Source organism: Mustela nivalis, assembly GCF_964662115.1.
Source record: "Mustela nivalis genome assembly, chromosome: 2".
NCBI lineage: Eukaryota > Metazoa > Chordata > Mammalia > Carnivora > Mustelidae > Mustela > Mustela nivalis.
In genome coordinates, this window is record NC_139021.1 from 181,627,237 (window position 1) to 181,650,533 (window position 23,297).

General features: G+C 49.3%; 1 protein-coding gene across 2 annotated transcripts in view; it reads right to left on the reverse strand.

The window, feature by feature from the left end:
- The window catches only part of LOC309859955 ((E2-independent) E3 ubiquitin-conjugating enzyme FATS), a 202,820-nt gene that overhangs the window by 56,002 nt on the left and 123,521 nt on the right, over nucleotides 1–23,297 (reverse strand). For both annotated transcript variants that reach the window (XM_082721261.1, XM_082721262.1), the window contains exons 3-4: nucleotides 12,699–12,790; nucleotides 4,376–5,495 (exon numbers count right to left, since the gene is read on the reverse strand). In XM_082721261.1, the coding sequence (XP_082577387.1) occupies nucleotides 4,376–5,495; nucleotides 12,699–12,790 (1,212 nt within the window). The remainder of the gene's footprint in view (nucleotides 1–4,375; nucleotides 5,496–12,698; nucleotides 12,791–23,297) is intronic.

The following is a 23,297-nucleotide window of genomic DNA, read 5'->3' on the forward strand; positions in this document are numbered from 1 at the left end:
AGTGCCACGATTCAAAGCTTTAGCACACGAAGGCTGCCCCACTTGTGCTTCAAGAATCGCTCTAAAACCCTCTCCCTCAGAAACTTCTTGCTAACCCCCGCCTGCATTACAGAGTACTTCTCCCTCTGCTTATTCCTGCTTTTTTTTTCTCTTCCTATATACAGATGCCAAGACTGCTCCCCAATAAATGTCCGTTAACCTCCACCTCAGAGTTGGGTTTCCAGAGGATCCCACATGCGCGACTGACAAACAGGGTAAAGTTTGTTTTGGAGGATGAATGATTCAGAATCTGCCAGTTTCAGCCAGTCGGCCAAATCGGGCCACTGCCTGTTCTTGGGAATAAAGTTTTATTAGAGCATGTCCACACTCCCTGATTTATGCATTGTCTGGGGCTGCTTGAGTTGAGCAGTTGCAATGGAAACCATCAGGCTCTTTACCAAAAAGAAAGCTCACAGACCTCAGTTTTAGATCATTAAAGAAAAGTCCTATTTGTAAAATAAGGGCTCCTCAAATGTCTTCTGGCTCCTCTAGTAAGAAGTTCTGAAGGAGCAGAGCCTAATGCAGATTGTTCTGGTAGGCATGTGTATGCAGAGAGTCTGTCATTTTCCCTTGAGCAATGGAAGGTCTTTCTTCAGGACATAAAGCTGCCTCACTAAACCTGCATTAGATTAGCGCATCAGAACACTGGCAGACACAGTGGTCACTTCGTGAACCTGCAGGGGGTCCCGTCACTCCTCTCCAGGGAGTCCTCTCCAGCCACGCATACCTTTGATCCCCAGTGATACTAAGCTCCACTGGAGACTTCTCAGACCAAGGCCACCAGCAGCCCAAATGCTGGCCGGGGCACAGGGAGACAGAGAGCCCATCACAGAACATCAATGTTTGGGGCAAATCAAAAAAGTGCATTCGTAAGTCTCTTCTCTAAAAACATCTAATGAACTTCCATGGATGTCTTGGAAATAGGGGAAAGCTTCAGATCTAGGCCACAGATGCCAGATGAAACCAGCAATAAGTCATGTATCAAAGTCAATGCTGTTTTAGGCACACAACACCCGGCAGAGAGAGAATGACTTGGACCAATACTGCCCATCCCACAGAACAGCACAAAGAATGGGATTTCAGGCTGGGAAGGATTTCTGAGCAATAAATCCTAACTGTACACTAAAGGACGTGGCTTATTACATTTAATTAGAAATTCACTGTATACATCACTCTCCTGATAGATTCTGGCCACCAGAGACTACTATTACTCCATATATCCACGAGTGGTCTTCAAACATTCCCATTGTGGTGACCATGGAGAAGGGGTCCACCCCCGAGAGAGTCCCCACCAATCGAACTTCTCTGCTTAGAGCCATCACTCAGACGGTATGGCCGGAGCCCAGGGCATGGACCATTCTCGGCTCTGGCACTGGATGGCCATGTGGGCTCAAGGAGATCATTTCATCTTGAAGCCTCATTTGTCTTAGCTGCAAAGTAGGGATAATGATGCTGTCTTTACAGAAGGGAGGATTCCAAGTGATGGACACGACCGACGTCAGCCGGGGCCTGGCATCTGGGACCTGCTCCATCGCTGCTGGGGTCGTTGGCAGGATGAGTGCTGAAGACAATGTGACACTTCCTCGGAGCAGGCCAGGGAGCTGAACAATGCCCGTCTTGTGGGTGCTGGCGGGAGGTGTGCCCAGAGTGGAGACACAAAGAATGAACTTATGGGGACTGAGGAGAAGGGCAAAGGAAAAAGCAATTGCTCAGTCTCTAGAAAGAGAACAGGTCCCTGTGTGTCCGTTAGAACGCGACACGGTAGACATGACCGAGGTAGACACGGTCTATCTACCCTGCACCAACTGTTTGCAAGTCTCCCCTCTTCCCTCATCTTAGTAACTGTTCTGCGTGCATGTCCATTCCAGAATACGATGTATAGGACTTCCTGTCTGGTGACCTAATGACTAGAACTGAAACTGCCTTGCCTCTGTTTGTAGAATCTTCCAGACTGCACCTCCCTTGGGGCTGAATGTCAGCAAGGCGGCTAGAGAGGCTGCTGCTCATGCAGGATTTGGGGATCCTTCAGATAAAAAGAATCAGATTCAGTAACAATGAAATATGACGACGGCTAATAGCATGTGTAACCACAGGAGGCTGTCAAGAATGTCTCCCACAAGATCCCAGTGCCAGACAGGAAACACAAACAGCTCCTCAGAGTTTTAATGAGCACGGCCCCTTCCAGAAAATACTTGCAATAAGGCTAGAGTGCTGTGTCAGGACGGAAGGTCAGCAAGCTCACCCTCGGAGTGCTGGGTAGGTTAGCCCAGGACAGTCTGTGGTGGTCAAACCCCAGGAGTCGTGCTTAGAAATCTCAGGCAAGAATGCAGTAGTGTGGACACAGGGCATTTTTGTCACCGGGAAGAAATACATCTCATTGCCCATGAGTTTCTGAGTGAGAAGGTTGGAAAGTCCAGGGAGGGCTGTGTGAGTGTGTGTGTGTACGAACGCATCTGAGGTGTGTGCCCAAAATGGTGAGTTCCAGCTTTCCATGGTCTTGAGCTTGACGACTGAGGACCCACAGTCACACGGACACTCTCGCTCACAGATTCACCTCAGGCAAATGGGGCAGAGCTTTCTTCAAGCTAGAGAGGACCTTCGAGAACACCAAACACACTGGTTCTCTAGCCGCCCAGATGAGGAAACAGGCTCCGAGAATTAGGGTTGTCTTGTCCACCCTAATGGCACGAGAAAATCATGCATCAGCAACTCTCAAAAAGGTGGCCCGGCCTTGGTGAATATCTTTCCTCAACTGATAGAATGACCCACACGATTCAGAACCACTCGAATCCTCCTCATGGAATCCTTGGGATCTGGAGTGATTCTGAGGGAAGTCGGCCCATGGGAAGTAGAATGAATTCAGTACTCTGCCTAAGAACACCAGTTACATGGCCAGTCATTCCACAAAATCAAAATCAAGTATATTCTCTGCACCAAAGCCAAAATAAGTTAGGGTGGGGTGGGGGTTTTCTCTGCTCATGTTCCTCTCCTCTGAAATCAATGTTTGGGACCCGACTCTAGTGATTTTTAAAGATCCTTTGGTCAAAATGCCATAAATCCAAATGTTTATTTCACACCATGGAACCCAACATGAAGATGCGGATACGCTTCAGTGGGGGTGGGGGTTGTAGGCATACAACAATGTCGGTTGTACATTTCCAGAATGTTCATCGGTGAGGAAGAGAGAGTGGCAGACTTGAGCGATTTCTTAAAAATACTAGACTGAGGCCCATCTTTGCAACACTGATAAGGACTCACATCCTCCTTTTTTGCATTAAGTCTTGTAGGACTCAGAGGCATTTCAATGGTCTAATCAACCTGAAAGCCATGTCAAATTGCCTTAAAAATCTCTGCGCATTCAATATATACATACTTGTTAAAATTAATTACATCACTGACCATTTCTACATACATTATAGCTTAAAATGTTTTACAGTCATTTTTATTAATTAATAATGCCTTAATGGACAAAAATTACACTATGAAATTACTGTACGTATGCTGCATTTCCAGTTTTACTGCTATTATCTTTAAATATTTCCCCAAATGGAAAGTCACTAATTCATAAATCACAGTCTCTTCTAGAAAGTAGAACTGAAAACTGGAAGTTTATCCAGAGAAAGGAACCTGGGTTCAGGTTCAGCCCTGCTTCCCTCTTCCTGGTCTCCTAAGAAAGGTAAAGGGTGCCCAGGGCTGCTCACCCTGGGAAGTCTGCCTTGTCCTGGCAATGACAAAAACAGCAACAAATTCTAGCCCAGACGCCCCAGAAAACTGCTGTTTTGCTTTTTGGCTCTCCCTGCCAACTCGCCTCTTTTTGAAAATTTCCCATAATTACGAACCATCGCCCCCCAGACCCGTAAACTCCATTTACACAATATTTCTAAGAGCGATCCCTAAATGCCAGCCGTTGGAGGGAAAGGCAAAGCAGAGCAGGACTGTGGACCCTTCCAGACACCCAGATGTTCAGACAAGACACACGAAACCTCTGGGCATGGACAGCACTTTTTCCTCTTCTCCCTACTTTGGAGTCATATGGGCCTAAAAGAACTTCATGTGGGGCCATAGTTTCCTGCTCATGACATTACAGGATCTGGAGCTATTGTTGGAAACAAAACCTTGAGGGAAGGTCCCTCAGAATCTATACCTGCCAATGGCCAACTCAGAGCAGAGCAGAGAGAGGATGCTTCTGAGAACGGCCTCTTGGAATAAGTCATACAGAAGAAACTCACCGTCCACCTTGGCGGGGCGGGGGGGGGTGGGGGGGGGGACTCGCCCAGACGACCTGCCGGCTGGGGGTCTGTATTTGGCGGCCCCACTTCCCAAGACTGTCACTCACCTGCTGTGTAACTCCAGCCGGGAATGTGGATGGACAGTTGGCTGCCGCCCCCACCACCGGTCGTGGTCCTGTAGTCTTCTCTCCCTTTTCTTCCAGTGACCTGGTGAACGGCCGCACTTGAGAATCCTTGCTTTTCCAACAGACGTGAGCCCCTCCAAGGACAGGTGCGGGGCCCCAGATGCACCTGCTCCAAGGACGGGATTTCCTGCAAGAAGCTTCCTTGCAGCCCTGGGTTCCAGCGGGGGCCTAGAGGGCTCTGGTTTCCCTCCGGGATTGCGGGCTCCCCGGCGCCGCTCCGGGGCCCCGCGTTAGCCGGGCCGCCTGCGCCATCTGCTGTCGGTCCGTGTGAACTGCACTTGAGGTTGAGCGACAGGACCGACCTGTGCATTTTGGGGCCCGCAAGCTGGGGCTGCTCCACCGGGACGGGGAGGGACCGGTCTAGATAGTAAGTGGAATTCGGGCACGACTGGGTCACCCTGACCTGGACGCAGGAGCTGAACACCAGCGGCCCCTCTCCCGACCGCGCGGCGCCCGGAGGAAAGCTGCTCTCCCGGCTGTCCACATCGGCGATCCAGTACTGGGGACCCCCGCACAGCCGGGGGTCCGTCTCGGGCACCCTCAGCCTCATCACTGAGCCGTTTCTGGAGAAATCCGCGCAGGCGAACGGTCCCTGGTGCCCACGCGGATCGGCACCCCCAGCCGGCGCGGCGGCGTCCCTGAGCGGAGCGCCCTGGGCCCCGCACTCGGGGCACCGCGGGTCCCGCACGGCCGCCCACGCCGCGGGGCTGGTCCGGGCGCCCACGCGCCTGGCGGTGATGGTGATGGACGCGAAGCCCCTCTGGGGGCCGCTGCCCGGCTTCGGGCTGCGCGGCGGCTCCGTGTCCGGTCCTGGCCCCGCGGCCGGCGGCGGCGTGCCCAGCCCGCCCGGGAGGAGGCCAAACGCGCGGCCGATGCAGACCCCGGGGCGGCTCCCCCGCGACGGCCGGGCCGGATGCGCGTGCAGAGCCGGGGTGCAGGGCACGAGCAGCGCGGCCCGGTCCACCTTTGATTTACTCTTATCAATCAGCTGTGAGATGTCTAGGGAGGAGATCATTTCTGTGTTTTGCGATGCCAGAGTCCCCTGCAAACGGGAAAAGATGGCAGTTACGCACACGGCCTATCGCAAGGCAGGCAGCCCACTCCCTTTCTAGGGCCAAGAGGACGTCCCAGAACCCTGTGCTCGCCCAGGCCTTCTGCCCCGCAGCTGACTCCACCTCCGCGCTCGGAAGGGCGGGAAACCCGGATCCACCTGGAATCATTCTTCTGACCCAGGGATTGGTTCTCTGGGCTGGGTGTCTATTCTCGGTTTATTTAACGATGTTTGTGTCGAGGGGGGCCATCAGATTCCAATAATCACCTTCACCAGGCCTGGGAGCACCTGAAAACAGGTCCACAGCCTCAAGGGGGAGGGTAGGGGAATTCTGGAGCAGGGCTGGGACTTGGGACAAGGGCTTCTGTGGGAGATGAGATAGCACTGGTGGTGAGGTCAGCCAAGGCCTCTCTGCCTACGTCCCCAACCCCCTAACACAATCCTCTACCTTTGCTGATTCACAGTGGGGTTCAGTGGCTCCCCGTGCCTGCCACGGTGGGGGTCGAATCCCAGGTAGTGGCACACAGCCAATCAAACACCCAGGCTGGACTAAATTAACACAGAGACCAGGAGAATCAGTATCAGGAAGCAGCTGGACGGGACAGATGTGGTTTGCCTTTCAACGCTCAGGGGCACAGCCACGGCTTCTGTCCAGTAGAGGGATCGAGGTGTTCCATGCTCCCTTATCAGCAGATCTGTGTCCTAACAGTAAACTGCTAGTGTGTCCAAAACAGTGTGCTGAGACTTTTAATAAAGCCTCTGACCAGGTCAGCACCGGGAGGACGAGTCGTTTCCTCCTGGTTTTGTTTTTTGTACGTGTATGTATAAGACACTGCAGGAAGCCACACGGGCGGCTGAACGGAGAATGCTCCCAGGGTAGCAGGCCCCCATTTTGAATCTCAGTATTCTACCTGCTTAAAACAAACTCTTTCCTGGAACAGCACAAGACGGGAAATAACCCGGGAACAGCTCAACCCCCACCAGGAGCCCCACCGGGAGCAGAGCCTTCAGGAGAAGCCTGGAGGCTTAACTGAGGCTCGGCAAGGATGAAGGAATTCTCACTCCATAATGGGCCCGAGAACCACCTGGAATGTTAACAACTACAGGTTCCCGGGGCTCCAGGGCTTCTGATCCTGTAGGCCTGTGGCTGGGGCCCCAAACTCTGCGTTTTAACCAAGATCCGGTGATTCAGATGCAGGCGGTCCAGTGAGCCCACTCTGAAAACCTCCAGCTGCTGGTCTTTCGAAAGAGGGGAAGGGCTTGTGTTTGAGAAGAGATAATCGTTCTCTTTTCCTTAGATGTGATGCGAAAGCACAAATTTTTCTTCAGAGAAGGATTAGCACTCACTTATGCCACTAAGGTCATGCTTTCCTCCACCTGGACATGTGATGGGCGGCCGGCCCATGGGACCTTAGCAGCCAAGGCACACTGCATTCTGACTCCCTAGCCACGGGAAGGTGGTCAACTTCTCAGTTTTTCCTTTTTTTTTTTTTTTCCTGTTTTTCATCAAAATCCCTATCACCTGACACTCGGTGAGATTTTTAAGGTACATGGGAAGTTGCAAATTCAAAAGATAGCCAGAGATGGGTGAAGAAGAAAGAGAGTCGTCTTAAATGTCCCTTCGTCTTATAAAAAAAATCTGACTATCACGGGCTACCCTTTCCCAGGTGGCTAGCGAGTGCCAGGCTCTGCTTGAACCCTCTTTCAAGATGGGAGCGTCTCCCCTCAGCGTGTCTCATTACACTAACAACGTGGGAGCTTGTAGAACCTCAGCCCCGACCAAGGGCATCAGAAGCCCTGGGGTGGGGCCAGGCATCCGGTTTTCTCCTCCGGGGTGATTATAGCAGGCAGGTGAAGCAGCCCCAGGGGCTTCTGAGGCACCTCCCTCTCCTTTCTAGGAGGCTCTCCACGGCTGTGCTTCACAAAGGAGAACAGTGAAAGGCGCCTGGCATCTACCCCAGGCAGTTTGACTCGGTACACAGTCCCTCACTCGTTAAATTTAGTTCTGATAATAATTTGCCCGCGTATCCTACCAGGTGCATAATTGCACTTGGTAGGAATTCCTCTGACACAGGTCTTTGAAAGAAAAAGCAAATATTCCTCTTGGAAAGTGTGCTGTGTTGGTCTTATTTTATACTGTATAGTAATGTTTCCCCAAGTTTGGGCCAGTGGCCACTTGCGTAAAAAAAACCTGGTGCAGGGAGGGTTAAAAATGCAGATTTCTGGACCCTTCCTTCCCCTCCTCTAGACCTAGGGTGAATCAGGATCTCTGGGGATAAGGCCAAGCAGCTCTGTTCCAGGTGATTTTCTGCAGATAGGGAAGAAGGAATGCCAGGCCAGGACCCAGACCTCCTGGAGTCTCTCCCTGAGCACACGCCGGAGGGACGCCCTGGGGCCCCATTGGCGGTTTCAGGCGCCAGTGTCGGAGGCCCTAGAGGCCCAGAAGGATACGATAGGGGTTCACCCACCATCTCTTTGCCTTGAGCCTGGCTGGTGTAACGGACTTTGAGTCCATCACATGCAAACAAAGGAAGAACAACAAGGACGTGAATCTGAACTCAAGTCTGAAGCTGGGGAATTGAGTTCCATCTGAACTCAGTCCTGAAGCTGTTCCTGAGGGAGGAGATGCAGGTAGAAGCCCAGTCCCGAAGGAAAGTCTGTTTGCCTCCCCCACCTTACCAGGAAGTTCTGGAAACCAGAAACAAGGAAGGACGCGAAAGTACCTCTCAAAACATGGACTTGATACGTCACGGCAGGGTATGACTCTTTCTGTGATTTAGCAGAAATCGGAGGATGTCTGGTGGACTCAAACCTCTGGGTAAGTGAGGGAGTACTTACAATGAACACATTTGTGTTTATTTGAATTACACAAATGGAAATGGCCTGTTCCATACCCAAGGACGTTGAAATCTTGTCATTATGAACGGAAGCTTTCGAGATGTAAATTCTGTCATTCTAGCACAGAGTCCTGATCAACCCATTTATCCATGAACTCATCAGATCTATTGAGCTCCTACTACAGGAAACGGAGGAAAGTTCTTGGCCCCACGGAGTTAAATGGGAGAGAACGCCAAGCAGGCAACCAAATGGTCAGGACTGGGATTACTGGTTACATTTCACTGCGGTTTTTTTCCTGAGATGTTTACACTCGGTTTTGGAAAAAGCCCCAACCGACAGACTGAGAGAAATTAAAAAGGAAACCCTGTATGCTTTGCTCGTCAAAACACGAATCCTACTCCTGTAGGGGAAGTTCTGTTAATCAGATCCTATTTTCTCATCAAAATCCATTAAATCATGACAGATAAATTCCAACCTCTTAAAACTCTGGGCTGCCAGAACAAAGTGCCACAGTCTGGGTGACTTAAAAACAGACATTTTATTTTGTCCCAGTTCTGGAGGCCGGATGTCGGAGATCAAGGAGCCGACAGGACTGGCTTCCTCTGAGCCTTCTCCCCGTGGTTTCACATTTTTCTCCCTCAGTGTGTGACCATGTCCTAACGTCCTCCTCTTGTAAGGGCATCGGTCATACTGGATCAGGCCCACCCTAATGTCCTCATTTAACCGGAGTGACCTCTTTAAAGATTCTGGCTCCGAACACAGTCCCACTCGGAGGTGCTGGGCGCCAGGACATCCACACATGCATCCGGAGCGGGGGATGGTCCCCGGCAAGCTACAATGTAGCACTTTGTGTCCTGCTCTTCTTCTGGGGCTGGGACGCCAAGAAAGAGAAGAGACAGAGGATCTGTTTGATGTCCCCGACTTGGCCCGCTACTTTTAAAGCTGGGCAACTTTAAAAAAAAAAGAGAGATCACTTTCTTCACATCAAATATCTTTCCCAATGAAGCTATTTCAGGATGCCCCTCCATCTGTTCTTTCTATTGGGTTAACTGAACACAGCTTTGGGGGGGTGGGGGGGGGAAGAAAGGTATCTTTTATCTAAAATAAGATTAGCTGATAGAAGATTTGATTTAAAAAGAAAATAATCTTGCATTTAAAGTAGAACATTCAAGGTCAGAGGAAGGTCAAATGAAGTGTGGGATTTTCTGTCTCGCCGTGGCAATAAATCGCCCATTTCCTGACCATCCTCATACAGCACTCGCCTATGTACATTTTCTTTCTCATAAATGCCGCTTTAAGATATTGATTTTTTTTAAATGTTTCAGACATGATTGTGTGAGTCTGGTAACTGCTTTCCTAGTTTTATGTATTTTATTGACTGTTTTTAACTTTATATTTATGCCTTAAGGTATTTTACTATAAAGGCACCATTTCATAAATTGAAGGAAGAAAGAGATAAGCGGCGGATGGTCGGAGAAATCAGATCCTGAGCCACTGGGATGAGGACGCATCCATTTCTGTAGCAATTTATTTCTCGAAAGGATAAGCATCTAATCCAACCTGTGGCTTTGAACTCTATATTTTTCTCCACTTGACAATTCTTCCCTTTTCCGTGGTCACTCTGCAGCCCACAACTATGTTTGCCAGATGATTCCTTGGCCCCCTGTCTGCCCCGATCCTCTCTCCAGTCCCCACCGCACGAGCTGCAAGCATGCTTAACTCCTTTTTAGTCCGTCCAGCAGCATCATCACCACTAAGCAATCTGTCAACCTAGTGGCATTTCGTCATGCATGTAAGAGTGCTTTCAAATGTGTGAGTTCACTCTGATACGTAGCACTAGGGGAAGACCGTTTTGAGACCGATGGAAGAATTGGAGCTTTTCTCCATCTCTGTTCTGAAACTTTTGTCTCTTTCCATGCACTTACCAGAAACCAAAGGACTCAGTGCAGTGTCATGCACAACAGTGAAAAGCTGGAAAGAATCCAAATGTCTTTTAAAAGGGGTTCGGGCAAGTAAATCATGGTAGGCACAACTGCATCGTATTCCGTAGAAATTAAAAATAAAGATTACAAAGAATTTAAATGCCATGGGAAATTGCTTGTGATGGAATGTTATGTAATAAAAGAGAGCTGTAAAAGTTGATAAACATTATAGTTTTATGTAAAAAAAATTGCATGGGAAAAAGAAGGGAATGAAATATATATAAATTTTCTTACTTGTATATTTCTATATTTTCCTAAGTGTCTACGTGGAGATGCCATTACTTTTGTTATCAGGAGATTTAAACCTTGTTTTTGCAAAGATGAAAACCCTGTTCCATATTTCATCCCTTTTAAATAATCACTTGGTTGAAGAAGAGCCTGCATATCATTTCTACAGCTTCGAAGAGTTTTGAAAGAAAAAGTGATCAATCGTGCATGGGCTTGCATGGAGAGGCGGAGATTTATGGCAGTTACAAACGAAGGGCATCCGTTCCGAGCGCTTCATCATCTTACAGCATCCTTATAACACACACACGGGGACGAGCTTTAAAAGCTCAAAGTTAGGAGGGAAATTTGAAAGTCATAGTACTGACACGATCGAAGTAGATGGTCCAGATCATTCCAAAGCAGAAGTTTAGAAGGTGTGCTTTCTGGGAGTTATTTAATTCAGTCACAGAAAATGACTCTGTGTGTGTGTTCGAGAGACCCAGCTGCATGGCCCCAAAGATCTAGATCACTAATAACCAAATTTTAACATCAATAGGAAAATGCTGGAACTTGTCAGCTCAGTGTGAAAAACAAGTGGGAAAGACCTTCAGTTGGCATCTTTCTTAAAAAGAGCAGCAACCGGGGCACCTGGGTGGCTCAGTGGTGAAGCACCTGCCTTTGGCTGAGCCTGCTCAGCGGAGAGTCCGCTTCTCTCTCTCAAATAAATAAATAAAAGCTTAAAAAAGAGAGTAGCAATCAACTTCATCATTATCGTTCCCTTCTTAACTGGGTACCTCCCTCCAGGGGTGGTTCTCAGGGGCCCACTGTTCCTCCTGCTCATTCCCCCCCCCCCCCCCGCGACCTGAGAGTCTGGCTCCTGCTCCCTGGAAACAGATGAGTCATAGCCGGGCATCTTTACGTCTTCAGACAGTGAGCTCGGTGCTTCCGCAACGAAAGGGCTTGACAGAAATATCTTAAGTATTGATGACTAGATCTCACACCCAGAATAGCATCTTTTCGGCAACGTGTGGGAGTTCAGGCCTGGGGTCTCTGGGCTTCACTAAATGCAGAGCTAAATCAAAGGGTAATACCCAAGACAAGCATTTTGGGGGGACAATTTTTTACAGATATCCTTGCCACTTTTATCTGTCATGAGGCATCGACTCTTCTAATCCCACAATCTCTCAGAATCATAGAAGATGGCAGCAGATTATCCATTTGTCCCCTGGATGATTCCTTCAGGCAGAAAGTCCACATTTCACAATCTGTTAACTGGAATGAGCCTTCCTCTACACCAGCCCTTTAGAGCAAGATACGAATAGAAGCTCTGGGGCAACTGGGTGGCTCAGTCGGTTAAGGGTCTGCCTTTGGCTCGGGTCATGATCCTGGAGTCGAGGGATGGATTCCCCCGCTTCTGCCGCTGGCCCTCCCTCTCTCACGCGCGCTCTCAAATAAATAAATAAATAAAATCTTAAGAAGAAGAAGAAGAACCACAACAGAAGCTCCGGAGCCTGACAGCTAATGAGCTGGGAGCTTCAGGGCGAGTCAACTACTGCAGCTACTGCTTTACTTTTCTCACCTGCAAAATGGGTATAATGATAACACGTCCTTCCCGGCATTGTGGGAGGGGTGCAATGAGGCGGTCAATTAGCCAGAACCTGGTGTGGGACGCATTGGCAATACTAACCCCTGCGTACAGAGTGCTTTGTTCTCTGGAATCAGAAACTCTTCCTTTTATAAATATGACCTCTAATTTTCTCCCTATTTCAGACAAGTGATGCTTTTCGCAGCTACAACAATGCACACTAGCTTGTTAGATTTCCAATTATCTCTTCTTCACCTTCCAAGTGCTGCATGGCATCATTCTGTCTCTCTCCAGCAGATTAATTTTAGTTTAAAATTGAGATTCAATCACCATACTCCCGTACGATACTGCAAATTTACAAATTGTTGATGAAGATTCTAAAAGAATAATTAAATTTACAGTGCATATTTTAATGTAACAAGTCTTAGTCATCGATGGTTAGATTTTCTGCTGCCTTAATTCGGTTTTGACTAAACAAAATAAAATGCAAACACATCATAAACAGGCCAATGATTGTGTTTTATAGTTGGCCGCATTTTGCTGACTACTTGAGAAGTTAGGAAAAAGTTAGAAAAAAGTTACCTCGGTGAAGTCAGATTTCTTCTCTGTAACATCAGACTGAAGATTTTTAAGGGCAATCTGATTGTTTGTACAGTACTGCTTGTCCCGTAATCCTAGACAAAAGGAGACAATATTGCTACTTTTTAGTATAAGAAAGGATACAATGGAATCTATAACTCTCCGATAAAGTTTCAGGTCACCTACTCAGGTATGGGGTGAATCCTCGTACATTTCCCTCATGCATTCCACTCCCTGATTTGGGCTCTCTGATTTTATTATTATTTTACAATTAAGCTGCAAGATTCCTTCTTCCACACAGTTGTTTATGTTCCTAGATTTAGTAAGAGTTGAACAAGTTTGGACTGCTCACATTCTCCCTCATCCCAGCAGGAGAGAAAATCACATCGAAGAGGTTCCCGACACCACTAGAATTAAGAAAGGCTGAAACATAAGACCAACTTTCATCCAATCTCTTAATCCCACAGTACTTGAAGGAGCCATGAGTGGCCCGGACATGGATATTGATGCTGCTTTGGAACAGCTGGGGATAATTTTGTGATCATACTACAGGGATAAGTGAGACCCTGTGGACAGCCCTCCACAGAGACACCTGCCTCCCTGAATGCCCAGGATATCATCAGGTCCAAGGGCACACAGCTGGTGGCCAAGAATTATGAACCTGGATTCCAGTTCCCACCCTACTACCCACGAGTTCCTAACGATGGGTGATGTGGACTCCTTGATCCAACAAACCCACCTTGCATTCCTCATGGAGCACTGGCTAGGACCCACAACCCAGCAGCCTTATGATCCGCCTGGAAACCTGCTGCTGCTAATGCAGGGATGTGTACAAACACAGGAAGGCAGAGAGCAGAGTCTGTGTGGCCCGTTCTCTGGAGCCCTGGTGACAATGCCGTCCTCATAACATGGATATTTTGGGGAAAGTGAATTTTCCAGAGCCTACAAAGATTGGTTCCCCAGCAGCTGGTGCTGGTGATTTAAAAAAAAAAAAAAAAAAGGAGCTTTAAGAAGTACATCCCTAAGTTAGAGTTCCGTCTTCATCAACTCATGAGAATATTCATTAGAAATTTACCTAGATTCAAATAACTCAATTTAAAGCATTTTATAATCATTCAAAGCATTTTCTGGAAGAACTGATAGGCTATAGTATTTTTATGTTTGGCAGGTTTGCAAGGAGTCGGGACATGGCTTGTGGGAATGTCAAGGGTCCCTCTTGACCCATCCAAAGGCTTCTCCTGTCTCTCCTCGCCCTTGGGTGACGACAGAGCCCCCACCAGCTTCACCCCGCACGTATGCCTGTGCCTCTCCCTCTGCCCGTTACTGATTGACAGCGGGCGGCATCCGAGATGATGGACACAGATTACTTTCCATGAAGCGCCAATACGAGACCTGAAAGATCTCATGGATTTTGTGCAGAGTCGATATGTCATGATGAGCTGACAATAAAGCTGATGAAGATGGAAATCTCCTGGCTCCAGTCAGGTGGCATCGTGCTAAGAACTCGGAAGTCAGCACCGGCTAGGGGCCAGCGAGGCCCCGGCTGCAGCCCAGCCCAGCCCAGCCCCAAGTTCACATGCAGTCCGTGGGTTACTCATCCTCTCGGGGTTTCTTCGGCCACAAAATGCAGGGAACTGCTCCTGCCCAGCCTTGTCTCTAAGGCACTGAGGCACGTGTGGGTAAAGTCCGTGGCCCAAGGAGCGAACTGGGGTTAATACCTGACAAACCACACTGCTTGTGACTGTTCGTGTGCATCACCAAGGTGACACCACCTCCCACCCCGGGCCCAGAGGGTCACTAGCGGCAGACCACACTCAGTTGCAGCATCTCTAGCGACAGCTGTCGCTTTGGGCCAGTCCCTCAGCATCCCTTGGCTCCTTGCTGGGATGTGGAGATGACAAGGAAGCCACCTTTATAGAGGGACTAGAAAAGACGAACAGGCCTAACTCACTAGCCCTCAGCATGATACCCAGCGCACGACGACACGGGGTGAACAACAGCTCCAGGGAAGTGGCCTCACCCCCGTGGGGAGGAGGAATGGCACCAAGGTCAGAAAAGCAGGGGCTGTGCATTGGTGGCCTGTGGCTGCTGCCTCAGTGGTCACCATCTTGAAGGCTTCAACACCACAGACGTTGGTGGTTATAGTTCTGGAGGTCAGAGGCCCAGGGCACATCTCATGGGGCTCAGGGCAAGGTCTCAGCTGGCTGCACTCTTTGGGAGGCTCTAAGGAAGATCTGTTTCCTTGCCTTTTCCAGCTTCAAGGGACAGCTGGCTTTCCTAGGCTCCTGGCCCCACGTCAAACTCTGCTTCCGCCATCTCTTCTCTCTGACCTCCATATTCCCTCCTCCTAAGACCATTGTGATTCGACTGGGCCCACGGATCACCCCGGAGAGTTGTCCCATCTCAAGGTTCTTTGATCTGCAAAGTCCCTTTTGCCATGAAAGGTGATATGTCCACCGATTCCGGGGACACGGACAGATTTGGGGGCACCACTGTGGTGCCCATTGCAGACCACCTGGGGAGACTGAGGTAGAGGCACTGGATGAAATGTAGGGCCTTTAAAACAACAACTATAAAGTCTATGTAGCAAACAAGAGTAAGCACTTACAAGGGGCTGTTTATTGAAAGAAAGGAAACAAAAACTTATGAGCCACATGATTGCAACATTAAAAGAAAATTTTCAGTATCTGTGAGAATTTCCAAAACCAGTAAACGTGTAACTCAGAGCCATGAACCGAGTTTTGAGTGAAAATGAGGTAGGACTAAAGCCATACAGGAGGGTACCTGACATAACGACCTCAAAAGATATGAGGAAGTGAGATATCGGTGTGGTTAAATGCATAGAATCTGGAAAGGAAGACCTTGATTCAAATCCGTCTCTTTCACTAACCACTTGGTCCATTTAAGTAACTTGGAGTACGTTACTTTAATGGCCAGGGCCTTCTGTTCTCACGTGTCAGAGGAAGCAAGACCTGTCTGCTAGGGTGGTGAAAAGAAATCATGAGACGGTGAATGTCAAGACCTAAGCAGAGCGCCCAGCATGTGGTGAGGACACGGCCCCCCACCCGGTGCCTTCCCAGCCGACCACGTAAGTGGTCAGCATCGATAAAGGCCGCCACCCTCAAGTGACCTGCACTGGCGTCTCTGAGGAAGGTAAAACCGGGGGCGAGAGGGACACTAGGAGCAGGTCGGCAAGAACCAGAGCAACAGTCTCGGCTTTTCCCGTAGCTGGGACGCAACAGTTTCACGGGAAAATGATTCCTGTCCCTAATACAGGAAACGCATTGACCAGAATGGATCGGGCCTGGCCTTGGTCCTCCTCCTGGCGCAAGGACAGGAGGGGTCCAGAACGGTCTCCTCCTCCTCTCCACAGTGGGAGCTGCTCTGGGCCTGACCTCTCACAGGTGCAGATGAAGTCCACTCTGCCTCAAGAAATTGTCCAGGTTAAAAGGAAACTGGCAGAGGGTGGGCAAGCCCTGAGCACCTGCCAAATATACTCCAGGCAGGCGTATGTCATCACAGCCCCAGCAGCCCAGAGAAGGGCACAAAATGGGTACAAAAGCCAGGGAAGCTCTATTATTTATGCTCCAAGTATAACCCAAGGGCCAGACTGTACCTGAGATCCTGTCAGGGCTCCTTAATTCTCTCACAATCCTTTCCTGGACAGTGCCCTCTCCCACATGCCCTTCAACCCCTGCCTCAGGCTCTGCTTCTTGGAAACCCAATGGGGTCCTATCTCACAGTGCTGTTCAAGAGTGAGGGCTTTCCAACTGGGGCTACTAGACCACCCGTCTCTGCATCATGGATGAGCTTGTTAGAAATAAACTTCTCAGGGCCCCCCCGCTGACCTACAGATCTACTGAATAGTAACTCAGGTGGGTCTTGGCCATCAGTGTTTTAGCAAGCCCTACAGAACACTCGATGCAGCTCAGGTCCAAGAATATTGCTGGTCTTAGGCCAACAAGCTCTTCTACAAGTGATGACGTTGAGGCCCCAGGAGAAAACCACATGCTTTTGATGCAAACCAGCCCATGGCTTTTAGAAAACCGTTTCCAGAGGATCTAAGTGGACTTTTGACCAATGGCTTCAATTAAAATGAAGCCACCAAGGATGCCAGCATGCTTTTATTTTCAAATAAACTTAAAAATCATCCCAATTAGCCAACAATTCATTGCCGATTTACAGATCAGTTGTGTTTGGTGCCCAGAGCTCTGGTCCTCTGGCCCCAGGGAGCAAGTCAGCACGTAAGCATGTCTGGAGAGGTTTTCTCTGCTGAGATGCTTGAGGGACTGTACGTGAGTCTGTCTCCATCAGCTTGAAACACTCATCCGAAGCCACCCAGCCCCTTCCCAGAGACCGCAAGCATCAGGTCGCTCATGAGGCCTGACAACCCTGGAACCCCTGGAATCCAGATTTCCTCTCTGGAGGAAGATGTGCGTCAGGCATGGAACCCAGAGCAGGAATGGATGAAGCACCCAGGGGACTGGGGCCGAGGGAGCTCGGAAGCAGCTCTCCGCCCACGGCCTCAGCCAGCCGCCGAGAGAGCCCCGCCCACCGAGGGACCCTGGCAGGGTTTGGGACGGGGACACTTGAAATGGCCCTGTAGGATGGGGTGCATTTGGACAGAGGAGAAAGTGGGGTGGAGGGAAGGTGACACAGACCCAGCTGAGGCAAAAGAGCGTGAAGTGGGAGTGGCTTAAGGAAAAGTCTATGAGCAGGAAAACATGGCAGATTGGAGAATGCCCTGTGGCCCACTGGGTGAGGCACAGGGTGGGAGCGAGGGATCCCCTCCAGTCCCCACACAGCCCCCAATGATGCTCGAGTCGTCACTGTGGACACGGCTCACAGGCACCATCGCACAGTGCCCTGCAGGTCACCCCATCAGAGTCACGTGCACCCGAGGGGCGCCAGCCGTCCGTCAGCTAAGTGGGCACCCAGTCTGCCTTCCTCTGTCACGCATCGGGGACAGAGACGGCACAGCCAGTTGCCCACTTCCGGGACTGTAAGTGCCTTTCCTCATTTCTAGACTTACGGGAGCCACAGTTGGCTCAGAGCCCTCACCATGCTCTCATAATACCCTCTGAAGATATTTTAAAATAGATGTTTCTCAGAATCACTCATCTCATTTGAACGGAACTAGTGCTTCTGTGGGACTGGACCCTGTGAGCTACCCAGTGTCTCTGAAGATCTTTCCATCTTTGACTTCTAGAAGGATGGGTCCTCCATCTTCCTCCCTTCTGGCTTTCCTTTGTGGGTTCTCTTCTTGACCCCCCTATTACCCCTCTGGGCTCTGGTGCCAAACCTCAGACACATTTGTGGCCTTTGCTTGATCTATAAACCAATGCCAAGGAAGGATGCGGATCTCATCGGTCAGCATCAGCTCGAACCTGCCTCAAACTCAGCTAGTTTGAAAGGGAAGCAGCCGACTCACCCAAAGTCGCTGCCACCGCCGAACTCTTCCACCCCTCCCCCTTCCAGCCCTGCATCCTGTATCTCGGCCAGTGGTCCCCATCGTCCTGTCACCCACAATAGAAACTGAGGTGTCCCCTTCCACGCCCCTCCTTTCTCTCTTCTCCAATGTCCAGCAGAAAGCCATGGCCTGTTCTCTCTCAGGAAATAGGCTCTGCTCAATCCATCTGTTTACTCTCCCCAGTACGGCCTGGTCTCGGCAAGGTCACAGTCAAGCTGGTGACCCCACCAGCCCCATCTCATGTCTGGTTCCCCCAAATCCCCTTGACATCCCCAGTTTGTGACCTAGTGGTTCCGTTGAAATATCTCAGGGAAGGATGTCGCTCTTGCCTTCCCCACCCCGACCCCCGAACAGGGCCTGGGAAACATACACATAAAAACCTGCGCTTGTGTGCACGGGCTCCTGGGGCTCCCGGAGACCAGGCTAAAAATCCTTAAAACAAGCCTGCTGCCACATCCCAGATTGGACAGCTTCTGTGACTCTTTGAACTCAGGGCCACCTTTCCAATTGTCCTGCGCAGCTCACTCCTCACCCCTGGGTACAGCTCGGGAGCCGCTCCGCTAAGAAAGGGCTGCCCCTACCCAGCATGGCCCTCCAGTCTGTGCTGGTGCCTGTCCTCCTCTCCCAGGGCGTATCTACCATAACTAATGATCACAAACAAGGTAGCAATAGGAATTTATTCTCTCTCAGTTCTGGAAGCCAGAAATCTGAAATAAAGGTGTTGGCAGGGCCATGCTGTCTCTGAAGGACCCAGGGGAGAACCCCCCCTCACCTCTCATAAGCTGCTGATGGTTGCCAGCTGTCCTTAGTGTCCCTTAGCTTATGGCAACAGAACTCTCACAACTGTGTCCATTGTCACATGTCTCTGTGTCTGCAAATACCCCTGTACAAGGGCACCAGCCTCTGCATTTAAGGCCCACCCTAAGCCAGTCTGACCTCATCTTGACTCTATCTACCAGGACTCCATTTCCTTGGTGAGATTCACAGGTACTGGGGGTGAGGACTCCAACATATCTTTTGGGGGAACACAATTCAACCTGTATCTGTGCCCCTGACGGGCTGTCGTCACCGCCTGTCTTTACGACGCTGTAACTTATTGTTCACAAGCCTGTCTCCCTGGGCGGACCGAGGTCTGGAGGGGGCGCCCTATTCATCTCCTTCCTCCCGTGCCTAGTCCAGCACCTGGCCAGGACGCTTTTTCGGGAATGTTGACCAAGGGAACTAATTATTTTATATTTTGATATGAGTTACATCTACGGGGGAATAAATCACAACATACCTTCCTCGGACAGTTTTATCATATTCCACTGGCATTTCAAAGACATTTGACTCAGTTCCAAAGGTCCGTTAATGACAAGGAAGTTTTTGGCTAAAAAAAAAAAAAGAAGAAGAAGAAGAAGACGGAGGAGGAGGAGGAAAAATCACAGTTTACATCTGTAAGTACTCTTGGAATGAGTCAGGCTCCCACCGTCAGCCCTGGGCTGAAGAACCTAAGTGTTCTACTTGTGATGACATCACCAGAGTGTTTACGTGACAACCAGGGGCGGGGGGCAGGAAGTCCCCTCTGGGTTCCATTTCTCCTTAGCAGCAGCAGCAGCAGTCATCACTTTGATATTTCTATCTGAGGCTTCTCTGACAAGTCAGAAAAGTTCCCAGGACCATTATTTAAAAGGTTTCTGCAGAGCACTGAGATTCGAGACAAAGAGCTATTCTCTCTCCTGCCTACAGGGAGATACCAACTTCTCTTCTTCCTCCCCACTGTGTCACTACTTGATTTTTTGCCTGGTTTCAACGATTCTGGTTTATCACGCTTGCCCAAGCATACTTGCCAAGCCGCATTTTTACTATTTAAAATTGCCCTAAGTATGAAAATACATTCAGAAACTATCACAATATTAATTTGTTTAGCCCACTTTGAATATGTTACCAAATTCTGCAAACCAGATTATCTAGAATATTGGGCAATATGACAGTCTGTTTACCATGCAAGCTATTGTAAGAACAATTGGTTTTCAAACAATTTAATAAAACACCTTTGACACTAAATTATAACGAACATTGTTTTATAATTTATGCCCGACCACATTTGAGGTAGCTTAAAATTAGCAACAGGGTTTTTGTTTTTGTTTTTGTTTTTTTTTAAAGGTAAAAATTGATAAAAGAAGCAAGTGATGAGCTGGAGAATTCCTGACCCATAAGGCCTGGACGAAAGATGACACTGGCGTGATGCATCACAACTTAAGGGCGTGTTTGCAACAGCCAAGGCCAAAGGGGGTCATGATAAATTGCGTAAGTTATTGCCTTTCAAATGGAATATGCTGTTTCATAAGGAAAGTGGTTTCATCCCCTGGGATAAGACACTGAAAGCCCGGTCATTACCGAAGTGGACAGTACCTCTGTAAGCCTGTTCATAAACACCAAACCTATGTACATTTCACTGGATAATCCCAAAGGGCTTTGAGTCTGGTCAATGTCACTAATACATCTTAATGGCTAAAATTTCTTCTTCCCGCTCTGTAAGACAATCGACGTTGGATACAGCGTAATTTCCTTCAATGCTCAAAGAGGCCTTGGGAGGAGGGTTCTAGTATCACCCCCGTTTCACAGGTGAGGAAGCTGTGCCTCATTTATATAACCTGCAAGGGTCACCCACTCAGTGAGCCTCAAGCTAAGACTTTGCAATATTAATGATCTCTGCACCTGTAGAAAAGGTAGAAATGGGAACAAGCCGTATCTCAGAAAATTAAGGTAATAAAGATGTCTTCAAATTCTACCCACTGGTTTTGTAGCCATTTTGTAGCTGATTTCTGAGATGCCTGGAATCTGAGGCACTGTCTCTCTGGCCCTTGGGGTGGGGGCTGGCTCCCTGGTGCACAGCGTGAGGACTGGGCACCAAGTACGATCACGCGTGCACACCTGTCTGTGAGCCGTGTGCACGGTATCCATACAATCACACCATGACCTCGGAGCCACAAATGTCTGATGAGAACCCAACATCTGTGAGGGCCTGAGTTCGGTGGGGGGTAACAAAAATGGATAGGGCACTGAAGTCCCCGTCTCTGAAAAGCTCCTCTCCCAGTGGGAGGAGACCCCAAACTAGACCTCTTTCGATGTGGTGTGGATTTGATCATTTCCTCTTACGGACTGCCTTCTTTTTCACTGCTGCACTGGTGTGACATACACAGAGTAGAGAGTGACCATCTCAACCACTTGTAGGGTCCAGTTTGTGGCATACAGTACATTCCCACTGTTGTGCGACCACCACCAGCATCCAGCTCCAGAGCTCTCTCATCTTGTACAGCTGAAACTCTGGCCCCATAAAAAATGAACTCCTGGGGCACATGGGTGGCTCAGAGGGTTCAGCCTCTGCCTTCGGCTCGGGTCGTGGTCTCAGGGTCTTGGGATTGAGTCCTGCGTCGGGCTCTCTGCTCCGGGGAAAGCCTGCTTCGCCTCTCTCTCTCTGCCTACTTGTGATCTCTCTCTCTCTCTCTCTCTCTCTCTCTCTCTGTCAAATAAATAAATAAAAATCTTAAAAACAAAAAAATGAAAAATCTAACAAACAAAAAAAATGAATTCCCTATTCCCCATCCCCCAGTCCTTGGAACTAACCATTCTACTCTCCATCTGTATAAATTCGACTACTGTAGATACCTAACATACATGAAATCATATACATTTGTCTATTGGCACCTGGCTTGTTTCACTGAACATGTCCTTGCAGTTCCTGCAAGCCGTAGCTGGTGTCAACATTTCCTTCCACTTCAAGGCTGAGTAATATTCCGTCATATGTCTAGAGCACATTTTGTTTCTTTGTTCGTGTGTTGGCGGACATTAGGTTGCTTGCACATGTCGACAATTGTCAATTATGCTGCCATGAACATGGCCATACAAATATTGCTTCGAGTTCCTGCTTTCAATTCTTTCTGCAGGTCACCTGCCTTTCATTCTGATTTCTTGTATCTTATTACCTAATCTTTTCTTAGCAAACACTAGAGTTCTTTTTTGAAGGGATGCTAGGGCAAAGAGATGCATGGAGAGATCATTTCAGTTGTCCTCTTAAAAGCATCTTGGAGGGGCGACTGGGTGGCTCAGTTGGCTAAGTGTCTGCCTTTGGCTCAGGTCATGATCTCAGGGTCTTGGATCAAGCCTTGAAATGGGCTCTCTAATCAGTGGGAAGTCTGCTTCTCCTTCTCTCCACTCATGTTCTCTCGGTCTCTCCCAATAGTAAATAAAACCTTTTAAAAAATTATCTTCAAAAAATTATCATTTCCCCTTTTGTACCCACATGCACAGTGGGGAGAGACACGGGGGGGGGTGGGGATCTTGTTTTAAGTCCTCAACAAAAGTAAGCAAGCAGAGGCATCCTCTGTCATGAAACCCAAATACCTTCAATGTGGGCTCCAGTGTGAAAGGGAGAGAACACGCCTCCCCTCTCAACAATGACTCCATGAGTGGGGTGGAGGTGTGCAGCCCAGGCAGAGAGAACCAGGGCCTGGAAGTGGGGGGTGGGCAGCGGTTCTGCTGGGCTCCCTGGGAATGTGCAGGCTCACCTAAGCAGCGGGCCTGGGTCTGGGCAGCACGAAGGAACAGTGTAAGAGGCTGAAACAATGCAGTGTTCCCTCCTTCCTTTTGGCTTTAAAAGGGACACAGCATGACATGGAGGGCAGAGTCCAGCCGGGCGGCAAGGACACTGGGCTCCGATCCCTGGCCACTCAGCTCTGACCTTGAGCAGGTCAGCCCATCTTCCAGGCTCAGCTTCCCCGTCTGTGACATGTGGAATGACCTCAGGGACACCATCTAGTTCTGCCATGCGGCCCTGTCCCAAGACAGCCAGCTGCATGGTGTCGAGGACATGTGAAGGTGTGTGTGTGGAATGGAAAACAGCATCACTGCCCCTCTGCTTCAAGGAACACCAAGCTTGCTGAACAAGGGTCATTATTACCTGGTACTGAAAATCACCGAGCGATTTGATTTCAGAGGGTCCCTTCTGCCTTCACAGGTGGTGGCAAAAAAAAAAAAAAAAAAATGGGACCCTAGTACTGACAAGAGGATCAGAAAGAGACCCCCACACTCCCCCTGGTGTGACCCAGGCTGCCACAGGACCTGCTCTGTAGACTCACCACCAAGGCAGC